Source organism: Coloeus monedula (assembly GCF_965178545.1).
Source record: "Coloeus monedula genome assembly, chromosome: 17".
NCBI classification, from domain to species: Eukaryota; Metazoa; Chordata; class Aves; order Passeriformes; family Corvidae; genus Coloeus; species Coloeus monedula.
In genome coordinates, this window is record NC_138797.1 from 6,175,342 (window position 1) to 6,187,740 (window position 12,399).

At 43.1% G+C, this 12,399-nt stretch overlaps 1 protein-coding gene across 1 annotated transcript in view; it reads left to right on the forward strand.

Annotated features, from left to right (window-relative positions):
- Nucleotides 1–697: 697 nt before the first annotated feature.
- The window catches only part of EYA2 (EYA transcriptional coactivator and phosphatase 2), a gene marked incomplete at its 5' end in the record, with an annotated part of 85,542 nt that continues 73,840 nt past the window's right edge, over nucleotides 698–12,399 (forward strand). Inside the window, one exon of the mRNA XM_082292564.1 lies at nucleotides 698–762. Within this exon, the coding sequence (XP_082148690.1) occupies nucleotides 698–762 (65 nt within the window). The remainder of the gene's footprint in view (nucleotides 763–12,399) is intronic.

Genomic DNA, 12,399 nt, shown 5'->3' on the forward strand with positions numbered 1-12,399 from the left:
GGACTGTAGTGAAAATGACTGTTTTCACGAAAACAGACGCTACAGACAAGGCGGTATTCACATGGTATTCAAGGGTCCAAGTTCTACACGACGAATTTCTTTCAAGGACTTGCAGCTCGATGGACGCTCATAGCAGCAACACAAACCCGTAGCTACGGGCGGGAGCAAGCGCGGCCAGCGCGTACCTGCGCCGGTGAGAGCGCTGCCCGGCTGCTGCGCGGGAGCGGCGGGTCCGCGCTCCCTGCGGCCCGGGGGGCTCGGGCAGCTCCGTGGCAATAGCGGGGGGCTGCCGGGCGGCCCCGGGAGCCGCGGGAGGCTCCTCCTCCGCCCCGGCACCGCGGGCAGCGCAGCGCTGCGGGCGCCGGGACGCGCCGCGGCCCCACGCGTGCGGTAGGTGCGCCCCGACGGCGGCGGCCCGGGGGCAGCCCCGCGGCGCTGCGAGGGGCCGGCGGCTCCGGGGTCGGGCTGCCGCGGGGGGCGGAGGGCCGGCTGTGTTGGGCGAGCAACAGGTCAGAAGAACGGAGGGAAAACCCCCCGCGCCGTCCCGCGGTGCGGCCCGCGCAGCCCGCGGGCGGCTCCGGCGGGAGGCGCGGCGGGGAGGGGGCGGGTGGGCGCGCCCGGGGCGCAGCGCGGGGCGCGGAGCCGCCGCCCCGCTCCGCTCCGCTCCCTTCCGCGGGCATGCGCGCCTGCCTCGCACATGCTCACTGCGCCCGCGGCGGGCGCGCACACTCCGCAGCGCCGCGGCTCCGCGCTGCACCGCCGGTGAGTGGGGCAGGGGTTCTCCGCGCCCGCGGAGGGGCCGGCGGGTGCGGGCTGCCCCGTGGGGCTCTGCCCGCCCGCGGCCGCGCCGAGGTGCGAGAGCGCTCCGCGGGTGCGGGACGGGGGGCGCGGAGCCCCGGAGCCCGTCGGGGGTCGGCTCTGGAGGAGCGCGGAGCGGCTCCGGGGCAGCGCGGCGGCGGCGGGGGGTCCTGCGTGCGGAGTTGCTGCGGAGAATTAGCAGAGGGAGTTAATTGTTGCGCAGCGTGCGGTTCGATTTTACCGTCAAGCGAGCCCCGCTTATTAATTATTTTAAAAGCTGAAGCGCGCCTTTAAATAAAATGAGCCACTGCGCTTTCCCGCGGCTGCTTCTATGAGGAAAACTTGTGTGTGATTTATGCAGTTTAAGTAAACTTTTCTGAGTGTTAAATTGTGCTTGAGCCCACTGAATGGCCTCTAAAGGAAATAATTCATGGTGTACAGCTACTGTTGTTCAGACATTTCCAATAATGATATATTCTGTTGTATAACGTTGTGATTACTAAAATACATATAGTGAACCAATAAACAGTTTATTGGTCTATATCAAATATTAACAGAAATTTTGTTCAGCGCAGTATGGAATTCATGCATCCCTGAGCGCAGTTAAAGGCAGTGGCAGGAATGGTTTATTGTTTAGTCTCTCTTGTGGGCTTTATTAATTTACTGAGAATTTCTTATCTCTGCAGTGCCATCCGTGGAAGGGTCCCTCCCCTTCCTCTCCCCCAATTTATTGAAAAAGCATGTCTAAATTTCCTTCTGCTTGTCCACATCTGTGTGTATTAGGGCAATCTGGTCCACAAAAGATGGCATACATTTAAACTAGTTGTTCTGTGTCTACACTAATGCTTCTGAGATAGTTTCATATATTTAGCATTGCATTATTTTGTTACTTGTTGCTTCAGACAGGATAAATTCTTTCTCATCATCCTTTTTTACGCGGAGAAACTTTCTATTCCTTAATAAAGCTGAATTTTTATTTCTACTTTGAAATTTAAGGCATCGTGTGGCCTCCGATGTAACACATGCAGGTAGGAAAGACTTGCAGTACAAATGCCTTGAAATTAATCAGTACTCTCAGCTTTGGAGACATTCCAGAAACTTTTTAAGCATATTTTGAAAATTCACTTGAAATGGTACAGCAGCTGATAATTTGACTTAATTATTCTAACTTAAAACCCTTAATTTAGAAAGTATTTAACTAAATGTATGGTGTAAAATTGAGTTGTGAAGTTACGGAGTCAAATTGTCCACGTAATTCTTGTGCCTCTTCTACTCACCCACTAGCAGGTCAAAACATTTGGCTAAATAACAAGTGGTGTATGCTTTTGGTTTACGCTCATCGATTTGTTTTGCTTTGCTTTGTTTAGCCCACTCCCCTCAGCTCATTTTCTTTTAAAATAGTACATGGAGACTCGATTCCCATGACTCGCTAATCTTATCACCATTATTTGGTTGAAATTTTTGAAACGGGTTCCTGTTTCAAATACCTCACAACCTTGGCAGTCTTAGGTTCCATTAGAAAAGCTTCATTAGGGAGGAATAAAAATGTTGTTGATAACTCCCCCTCCAACAATAAGCCCCATATTCAACTCCACGGTGTGTGCGGATATGCCTTGAATTATAAGAAGGAATTAAACTCAGGTATTCACACAAAGAACTTGATCTCACAATATCACTTAAAGAGTCTCATGTGTCGCTGTGTTGTTGTGCGTAGCTGGTTTATGTGCTTTTCTTATTTTTTTTTTCCTAAGAATTTAGCTATTAATCCTGCAAATATTAGTTGCATGTTTAACTTCAAGCCTGCAGGACGTCGCGCTGAAGTCTGCGTGGCTGTATTTGTGTGTCAGTGTGTGTATGTACACACTGCTGACAAAGAAAACAATTAAAGACATTAGTAATTTTCTGCTGTCTTCCCAACTGTTATTTATGATGTGTAATAGTACAACAGCTATTCTGAAATCAGCTATAATTCTCTTCAGTAAGATTTGTTTCTTCTGTGCCAAATTTTGCAGTAACCAGATGGTCTTAAGGTGTCTTCAGCCGGAGAACAAGCATGAACAGTGCTGAAGACTAATTATTCCTTGCAGTAAATTCCTTCTGCAATAAATTCACAGGTTGTTAGACCTAATCTGTGGAAATGATTGTTAAGATTACTTATACAGTGAAAAATGCTTTTACAAATCTGTGAAAACAAGCAGAAGTTCTTAGAATGCTAAGAAAATATTTTTGGGTTAATTTTGCCTGACTGGAGTAACTTTTATTCGGGACAAACTGTTAAACGAAGTTGCAAATTCAAATCCTTTTCATAAGCCGTGGGACACTGCAGTTTTAATATGAAGAATTGAAATAAATCCTGTAAGTGGAGGGGTCATTTGGTAGACCAAGGAGGGAAATCTCATACTGCTGTTTCCAGTGTATAGTTGCCCTGTACCTGTGTATTTTTCACAGCAGTGGCAATATAAATTTGATTAGTGCATGGTGGAGGCTCCTGGATTAACATTCAGTTTCCTTTCATTAAATTTCACATTGTACTGCACAGAACAGAAAAATCGTTAGGAACAAAAAATATATTCGGTGTTATAAACAATGGTATATACTAAAGTAAAGCCATTCAGGTTTAAATACGCCCTTCTTTTTTGGTGGCTTAATTTAGTACAGAATAAAAGATTTAATTTTTTAAATTTTAGTATATGTCTACAAAAAACCCAAGAGTAAGTACTCAAACCTCTTGGCATTTTGCTCACTTTGATATTATATGAATAGGGAGAACTTGTCAAATCTCTTTCCTTTTCTGCTGGAAAGCCAGAAAGACCATTGTGGTTGGGACTGTTCATTAAGAGATCCCATCAGAAAACAATTGTTTCATGGCAGTCAAATTCTTAAAACAATACTTCATCTTTATTTGCAGATCTTAACTCAAGTAATGATGTTTAACAAACACCTTGTTTTAATCAGGTGAGGATAAGCCCTTCAATTAGGATGCAAGTAATTGCTCCTCTTGGTTGGGTCAGTTGGGGCCTGGAGGTGCTGCCATTTGCAGGTAGATTTGGTGCTACCCAAGGTTTTAAGCAGGATAGAGGAGAAAGCAGGAATAAAGATTTAGCATTCGTGTGAAATATTTTTTTATTGCAGCATTCAAAACCCGATCCAGCTCCCTTCTTCGTCAGGCTGTTCAGTTGCTCTTGATTTACTGCTGCAAGAGGTGTGAGAGGAAAATTGGATCCAAAATAATGTTCACTGCAGAGATGGTTCCAGCAAGCGTGTCACAGAGTGAATATTTAATTTAAAATAGTCAAACCTCTTTTCACTCAGTCTTTCTGCTTGTGCTTTAATTATGTATTTTAATTATTTCAAAGATGTGTAAAATGAGATGAGAAAGATTACATGGGCATAATCCTTCCCATTTAAAATTATTTGTCTGCAGCTGCCTAAGTCCTGGCATTAGGAGTCACACATAAACATGTTTATTTAACATCAGCGTTATCTGTTAGATTGTACATGGTTCATTAACATGGAGAGAATACTTTTTGTTTAATAGTGTGTGGGAGATGCCAGAGGTCAGAAGAGGTTGTTTGCCTGAAGTCGAGATGGCATCTTGGCTTTGCTCTCATTCTGTTTGTCACCTCTGCTGTGTCCGGAAAACGCTTCATTAGTGCCGTGCTGAGGTATTTTCCCTGGTGTTTAGGTACAGAGGCTCTGTGGAAAGCCAGAAGTCTGCTGCAGGGTTGCGGTGAGGTTTATGGGGAATTTCTAGGAAGGTTTGTTGTAATTTGTGCAGGATTGTTTTAGTTGGGGTTCGATTAGAGAAAGCGGCTTGGAAAGGATGGCGCAGGAAGGAAGAGAGGAGCCAGGGACATTGTTGTGGTGCCCAGAGTGCCTGGCTGTAATGGAGGTATTTTACAGAATCGGGGAGATCGGGAGGTCTGATGGCTTGGGAACTGAGAGTGTTTTGTGTGCCACTGAATAATATTTTGTTGTGTGGTGTGGCTGGGTCAGAGCTGGACTCAGGACAGCTGCACCTGGTGGTGGTGCTGAGCTGAGCTGCGAGAGGTGGCACCTCATCTGCAGGGGCAGCGCAGGATGGGGCCCTTCTCTCTCCACAGAGCTTGTGGGGTATTCTCCGCTCTTCCTACTGCTCATTAGGAACATGCTTGGACATACCAAACTGTATCAGCGACTACAGAAATATAGGAGTACCCATGGCCTCAAGTTTGAAAAGGTTACTTGAAATATTTTAGTATGACTTCTGTATACAAGCTAATAGCCATGCACTGCACACAGTATTGGGAGAGAGATGTGCACACTCATCTCTATGCACGATTTAAATTTTCATTTCATCTTCTTGAAAATGTTTCTGAATGTTTCTTACAAGTCAGTGAATTTCTCCAGCCTGATTTGAATGGTGGGTGCTCTTTGGGCTTTTTGTGCCTTGGAGGGAGAAGAGAATTTAAATTTCCATTAGAAAAAGGTAGAAAATTGCCTTCTTTGATTTTTATCAAGCAAGGATCCTCGGTAGATAATAACCAAAAGGCATTGAATAAAATGAGCATTATTGTAGAATTCAAAGTGCTGTGCAAGATGCAATGGGACTGAAGCATACCGCAAATGTGCAGTTTTTAAAAAGCACAACAGTAAAAATAGAAGGGCTTAAAAAAAATAAGCTGAACTACTGTGTTGATTATAAGTTGTAGCTGAATCACTCTTAAGGCCTGGACATTGTTTTTAAAAAGCCAGCAAAACATCTATTTCTAAAAAAATAGTAAGTTCCCTCAGAAGGGGAGAGAGAGAGAGCAAAAATAAGTGTTATCTTGGAGGAGGGAATGTCTGGGGTAGGGTTTTTTTCTTTGAATTATTTTCAACAAGTACTTACTCTGTTCTGTATTTTTAAGAAATTATGTGGACAGCAATTTTGTTGCTTTACCAAGGCAGTGAAAACACCAAGAATCCTTTTTATAATTTGGAAAGAATGTCAAAAGAATGAAGTAGTTAAACCTAACTGTATTAGATCATACGCCTTAAATGCATAAATAAGCATAGCTGCAATCACAGAAACCAATGTTAAAACCACCAGGAAAACTCACCCACAAACCGTAATGACTTAAAGGGGATGACCTCAGCCATTGTGAAATCTGTGCCTCTTTGTTGACTGACATTTATTTGGTAGAAGCAGGGTGCTTGTTTTTGTTGGGGTGTGGGATTTTGTTATTTGCAAGACTGCTGGGGGTTTTTTAGTTGTTGTTGCTGCCAGGTTTGAATACAAAGAGTGAAAATGGGCTCGAGGCTGTGAGAGCCTGGATATGAATTGGGCCTTAGCAATTTGAAAAGCAGGTGAAGGGTTTGTTATTGATGCACAGAGATTGGTAGAACTGAAGTTTGTTGTTCAGATGTTGGAAACTTCCTAGATGATAGCCCACTTCTAACTTATTCCCAGCTGGTTTCCCCTTAAGGAAGTGAAGGTTTAAAGTATTTGGTTACAAACCTGAGATTTCTTCACGTCCCTGTCTTTGTGTGAGTGCTGCATGAAGTGCTGGTGTCATTCATCTCCCCTCTGCTTTTTGGGAGAGGAATTTGATTAATGGTAGAACCTCAACTTGCCTTCGCTGCAGCACCTCTTAATAATTCAGGAAAATGGAAGTCTTGAGTTATTTTAACTATAATAGACTTCTTCGGGGATGTTTTTACATAAATCAGCATTACAGACTTCAAGCTCGACCAGAGCCATGTCCCTCTGCAAACAAGGTTTCTCTCTGCTGCCTGCTCCTGGCTGTGGGCTCCTACTTTTATGGGTTGCAGTAGTCAAAGTAGTTCCAGATTTACTTGCCCCTTCTTAGATGTGCAGAAGGGTTTGAGAAAATGGGTAAGTTCATGCTGTTGGCTTGAACATCTAACTCTGGACATTCAGTCTTGTCGTGCAGAAATTCTCATTTGCCATCCCTGCTTTTAAGAAGGAAAGCAGCCCAGCTAAATAAAAAAAATAATCCTAAATAAAGAAAATTATTTAATACTAGTCAGCCCAGATAGTAACTGGTCAACCCACAGAGAACTGTTGCCTCTGTCTATGCTGGAAAGGGCAGACTTCACAGAGAAACTCACCCAGAGCAGGACAGCCAGGTACTTCCAAACAAAGGGGGGTGTGGGGAATGTTTCTTAAACTTAGCAAATGCCTTAAAAGCTGGAAATGCCTCTAGGATTACTCAGGCACCCACAAGAAACAGTGAGGGGAAAGTGAGGCAGGCATCTGAAATGTTTTTGATTTTTAAATAGGTTGAGTAAGCAAAGCAGTCTGGGGGCCACAGTTATTTACAACTTTGTGCACCACCCAGAGAGGCTCATCAGCTGTCTTAAAGACAAGTTCTACATCTATTGCAAATCGTGTCTTTTGATGGCATATTTGATTTGGCTGTTTGCTGTGTAATTGTCCTACAGCTACTTGGAAATAACTTTGATCAGTTTTGAATATAGATCTGTATCACTAGTTTTGATTCCCCTTGCGACTGCTCTTCAGTGCTCAGTTACCATCCTTAGAGTTTAATTGCAACTATTTGACAATTCTTTGATTCAAAGTAAGGTCAAAATGTATTTACAAAATACTTTACTCTCAGTAAATGTTGATAATGTGTACTTTGTTTTTGTAAACTATGTAAATTTATTATTTTTCCCCACTACTGTGGCTGAAACAAGACAAAATCTTGTCTAAAATTGAGCAATACTTTTTATTCGAAAAAGAGGTTTTTCCACCCTTTAACAAACTAAAAAGCACAATTTTTTCTGAAACACGCCACTTTTTAAAGTAAAACATGTGTATGTTATTTTCACTGTATCCAAATTTTTTTTTTTTTTTTTTTTTGGTAGGCTGGACTTTATTTTTGAATTTATAAACCCATGGCTTTTGCTAGCTTACATTTGGTGAGTGCTGTGTTGATACTACTCCTCTTCACTGAGATAGAGTTAGAAGTAAGTCAGCCTTAATGCTTGTAGCAAAATACATAAATTTTCTCGTTCCTTGTGTTCAACGATGCATAAATGTATTGGATCCAGTTGTGCTCTCACTGCAAGTTCCCAATCATTTCACTCAAATAAGGGTTGGACCCTTATTGAGTGGGAGCAGTTTTAAACCTTCTGTACTTGTTGCAAAAGTGCATATTTAAACTTTTTTTTTTTTAAATCCCATTGTAACTGGGGCCGGTGCAAGTCCAGCTGACTTCTTCAGTGCCTGAGCCTTGCAAAATGGGAGTGGGAATCAACGTCTTTCTGTGCTGTCCATGCTCAAAGGCCTATTTGCAAATCAGCAAAGGTTTCCAGCAGCAGTTAAAAAGCTAAATTGGGTGGGAAGGTCCCTGAGGAGGTACCACAGCCCTTTTGGTACCAGTGGTTGTTGTTTGCTGCACCAAAACTTTGCAGTGATACGACTCAGTCCTTGGGATCACATCTCCTCTGACCTGGTACTCCTAAGTGTGTTGGTGGAGTTAGGTGTGCAGCAGGAAAACAAGGCAGACACGATTTTTCATTTTATTTATTGAAATAAAATTATGAGATCCTTACTCTGTTTAGTCTTGGTGGCCTGCTGTGTAAATACCTACATTAGAGGAATCCTGTTTTTAATAAAATTCATTTCTCTCTGAATAAGAGGCAAGCTGAGGTCTCTGACCAGAAATACATAATCATTCAGCAGTGCTGTAAATGTGTGTAACCCTGTACAAGGCAATGTAAGATTTCTGTATAACCACTTTCACAGACCTTTGCTGTCTTTCCCTCTTCAGTGTCTCTTCACCTGAAAACTCTCGAGTTGTGGTTTGAAGGAAGGCGTATTCTGCCTATTATGTATGATTTCATTTTGTTTGTTTGGCAACCATCCTTCCTGTTCACTGCAGCAGATGCATATAATTTGGGGAAGAGAAATAGATGGGGAGGGGGACTGAGGAAGCCAAGTGAGTCTTCTGTAAAATATTTGAGATGCAGCAAAACTTCTGGGCTAGATTAGTTTTGAAACACCACTTATGCCCCCCTGCAAATTAGGGGTTGGGTGTGGAGGCAAATGCTTGATTTCTAATTGAATGTAATAAAGGATGCTGCTGCTAAAAGTCAGATGCGTTGATGTTGGAGCTTGTTGCTTTTCTTCTTAAAGCCAAGGGCTTCTCCTTCCCCAGCCCCCCTGCCACAGATCAGGATTATTTAATCACAACAGTGGTTTAACCATGTCTGTGGTGGAGCAGGATGGTTGCTTAACGATGCACAGAAGCATTGTGCCCTGGTTTAGGACAGGAAGTGGAAAATGAATATTGTTTTGAACTTGAACTTTATGAGCATACAGAAAGTAATTATTGGAGCTGGAACTCCCCTGGGAGAAGCAGGGTAGTGATGCACTGCACTTGTAGGAAACACTGTGGGATCTTAAATATCTAGTAGTATTTAACGCTTTGGTTTTACATTTCTGCTTTTTAATTGATCTTCTGCTCTCTCTTTTCGTGGCAAATAGAGGAAGAAACTATCGGATGTAGACTTAGTGTGCTGTATTCATTGATAGATGCACTCCCACCCTCCCTTTGCTGGTGGGGCAGGACTCTTAAACTTTGGTCTTGGTGTTACTTTCAGTTGTAAAATGAACTCTTTTGCAGCTGGGTTACTTCTTAATGGAGCTATTATAATTTGAAAAACTAACTTAATTGATGATTAAGAGCACATAAATGTATGTGAAGCCATTTAATCAGAAGCTATAAGCCACTTGTGTAGTATTTAGCTTTAATTCTAAACTAGAAATTTACCTGTCTTATAAGTAGAAAACCCCACTGAAACGACACAAAATTTGCATGGTTGTAAAGTTAACATTTTGAGTATCAACTTTTTAATAATACATTACTACTAAAATATTACTGCTTTCTAGAAAAAGGAAAATGGTAGATCTCTGCTTTCACTGAATATTTTGCCTGTGGCTTCAGAGAGCTAGCTAAGTGTTTTTAGGGTTTTTTCCCCTCTATTTTGGCTGCTACTTTACAAGTTCTTCAACTAAGAATAGTGAGTGCAATATTTCTCCTTTTCTTACAGACTGTGTGGGATCTTCTGGAGATTTTTAAAATACTGTTCCTTAGTAGATAATTAAACAAAGAAGGGAAAATATTTTTCTGCTAATTTCTACCTGTGGTACGTACATGGGTTTTCTTCTCAGAAAGGAATAATTTCATATTTTAAAAATACCATTTAAAGTATGAAAGTGAAATCGCATTAATTTTCAAAGTATAATTAAATACATACTGTTTATGATAAAGTCTCCCTGACCAAGTTCACAGGATTATTTTAATGGTGATGAAGTTTTAGAAGTAGTAAAATTAAGTCACTTTAAAAGAAAATTGTGTGATGATTTATTGTAGTAGAGTAGGTGAAATTCCTCTAGAGATTTTAATATCTTCCACCTGGTATAGAAATGAAAAGAAAATATTCTTTAGCTGGTGACTAATTTGTCACTAATACCCAGGGGTTCCTTCATTACAATACAGAGATGTCAGTTTTAAGAGAAACGTACAGTGAAAAAACCAAGTGCAACTTCCCGTTGGAGACAGTTAGAAAAAAGGAGAAAAATAAAGGTCTGGAAAGCAGCTGAAGTCATGTAAAGGAAGGCTCTAAAGCTATCAATCAGGACAAAATGCTCAGGGAAGGATTTTACCTGCAGGCTTCAGTGGAATTCATTAGAACGTGTTGAGGAGGAAAGTCACTCGATAGGACTCCAGAGGAGGAGCTCTGACACGCAGCAGTACCCAGGCTGACGCTCAGTTCTCCTCCGAACTGCACGTACTGCGTCCTGGTGATTGTTGGAGGAGGAACTGGATTGTAAAAAAGAAAGCCACACTCTGCTTACTGATGGCTTTTGTACAGTGTTAAATGAATTGAATCCAAGACTTGGATGAAAAAGCTGCTAGAGAATATCTGCAGCTCGAACCTTCCAGCGGAGATCACGGTGTTTCTGCCACATCAGTGTCTTGACAAGTCATTTTTCCCAACAGAAAGTTATTCCAGTGTTCAGAGACTGGTGTGGTGTCCTCACTTTGCCTTTTGCTGCAGTAACAAGAGTTTAACTCTGCTCTTGTCCTTCCAGTACTTCCATTTCCAACAGCTTGGTGTGATGGGGGGAGCAGGAGCCATCGCAATCCAGAGGAGAGTGAAGCAAGGATTTCAGTCTCTCTCCTTTAAGGAACAAGCTGCTGACCCTGCAGCAATAGCACTCTTGCTTCTTGAGGGCTTTCTGGTTTACTCTTCCCCTATGTTTAGTACAACCCAAAAATTTGCTCAGGAAGAGCGTTTGCAATAGATGTCTATGACAGAAGTGGTGATTCAGTGTTAGGACTCCAGTGGTGTTAGAGATTCGGGAAGGAGAAGTGAGTACTGCACCAAACAACATAAATGCTGGAAACAAGTGCCCAACAACTTTGTGGTGAAGGTGTTTATGTCACAGGGGAGCCCTGGCATGTCCTGCAGACTCTAGGCCATGGTAACACAGTTCTGTTTCTCACTAGTAAGATTTGATCTCAGCTGTTCTATGGTTAGTTGGAGAAATGGCAAGATTTTATGTTCTTGCAGAACATATTGAAAAAGAAGCAGATTTTGAACAGAGGCAGATTATTGGAAAGGAAATTTATGGGGTTTGCTACATTTCTTCCAGCTACAGTGTATTCTTCATTCGGAACCCTGAGGTGAATAAGAAACACTCTTGCACGTGTGGTGGGTTGACTGTGGCTGGATGTCCCGGCTCTTTGCCCATGCCCCATCCTCAACAGGTCAGGGGAGAAAATAAGATAAAAAAGCTCATGGGTCAAGATTAAGACAGGGAGATCACTTACTATCTCCCATCACAGGCAAAACAGACTCGATTTGGGGAATGTTAATTTATTGCCTATTACGATAGCATTGGATGGTGAGAAGCAAAGGCAAGAACTAAAACAGTTCTGCCCACCCCCTTTGCCAGGCTCAACTTCTCTCCCACATTCCCAGTTCCTCTGCCCCACCCAGGGGGATGGGGAGTGAGAGACTGCAGTCAGAGTGTGCATTTCCTTTTTACCACTCCTTCCTCACGCTTCTCCCTTGCTCCAGTGTGGGCTCTCTGCAGCCTACAGTTCCTTCCTGTCACGAGAACCAGCTCCAGCCTGTTTTCTCCAGGAGCTGTGGCTGTTTCTCTCTCATTTTTCCTTCCTGCTGTGCTGGATTTTGCCCTTTGACAGAGGTGCCACCAAGCCTCAGACAGGTCCTCCTGTGGGTCTGTGGTGGAGCTGGATGGAAGCAGCCCAGGACAGACCTTCACCCTTCCCTGTGGCACCCCAGTAGCGCCTGGTGCAGGCACCTGGTAGAGCCTGACAAAATCAGCACTTTTTAAATTCACATCGGGCTGTGATCTGGGGCGATGGCACATCCCATATCCAGCAGGAATTCCTGCCAGGTTCAGAGCTTTGTGCGACAGGGAAGGGTAGGGAAGGGTGACAGGGAAGGTCAGTCAGCCTTGCTTGTCCTGCCTCCCACCTGAGGTAAGAGACCTGAGTGCTAAAATTAGATCCACCTCTTCAAAAGTCTATGAGCTGATGCACAAAGGCTGTTCAGGCATCTTGTAGGCACAAGTGA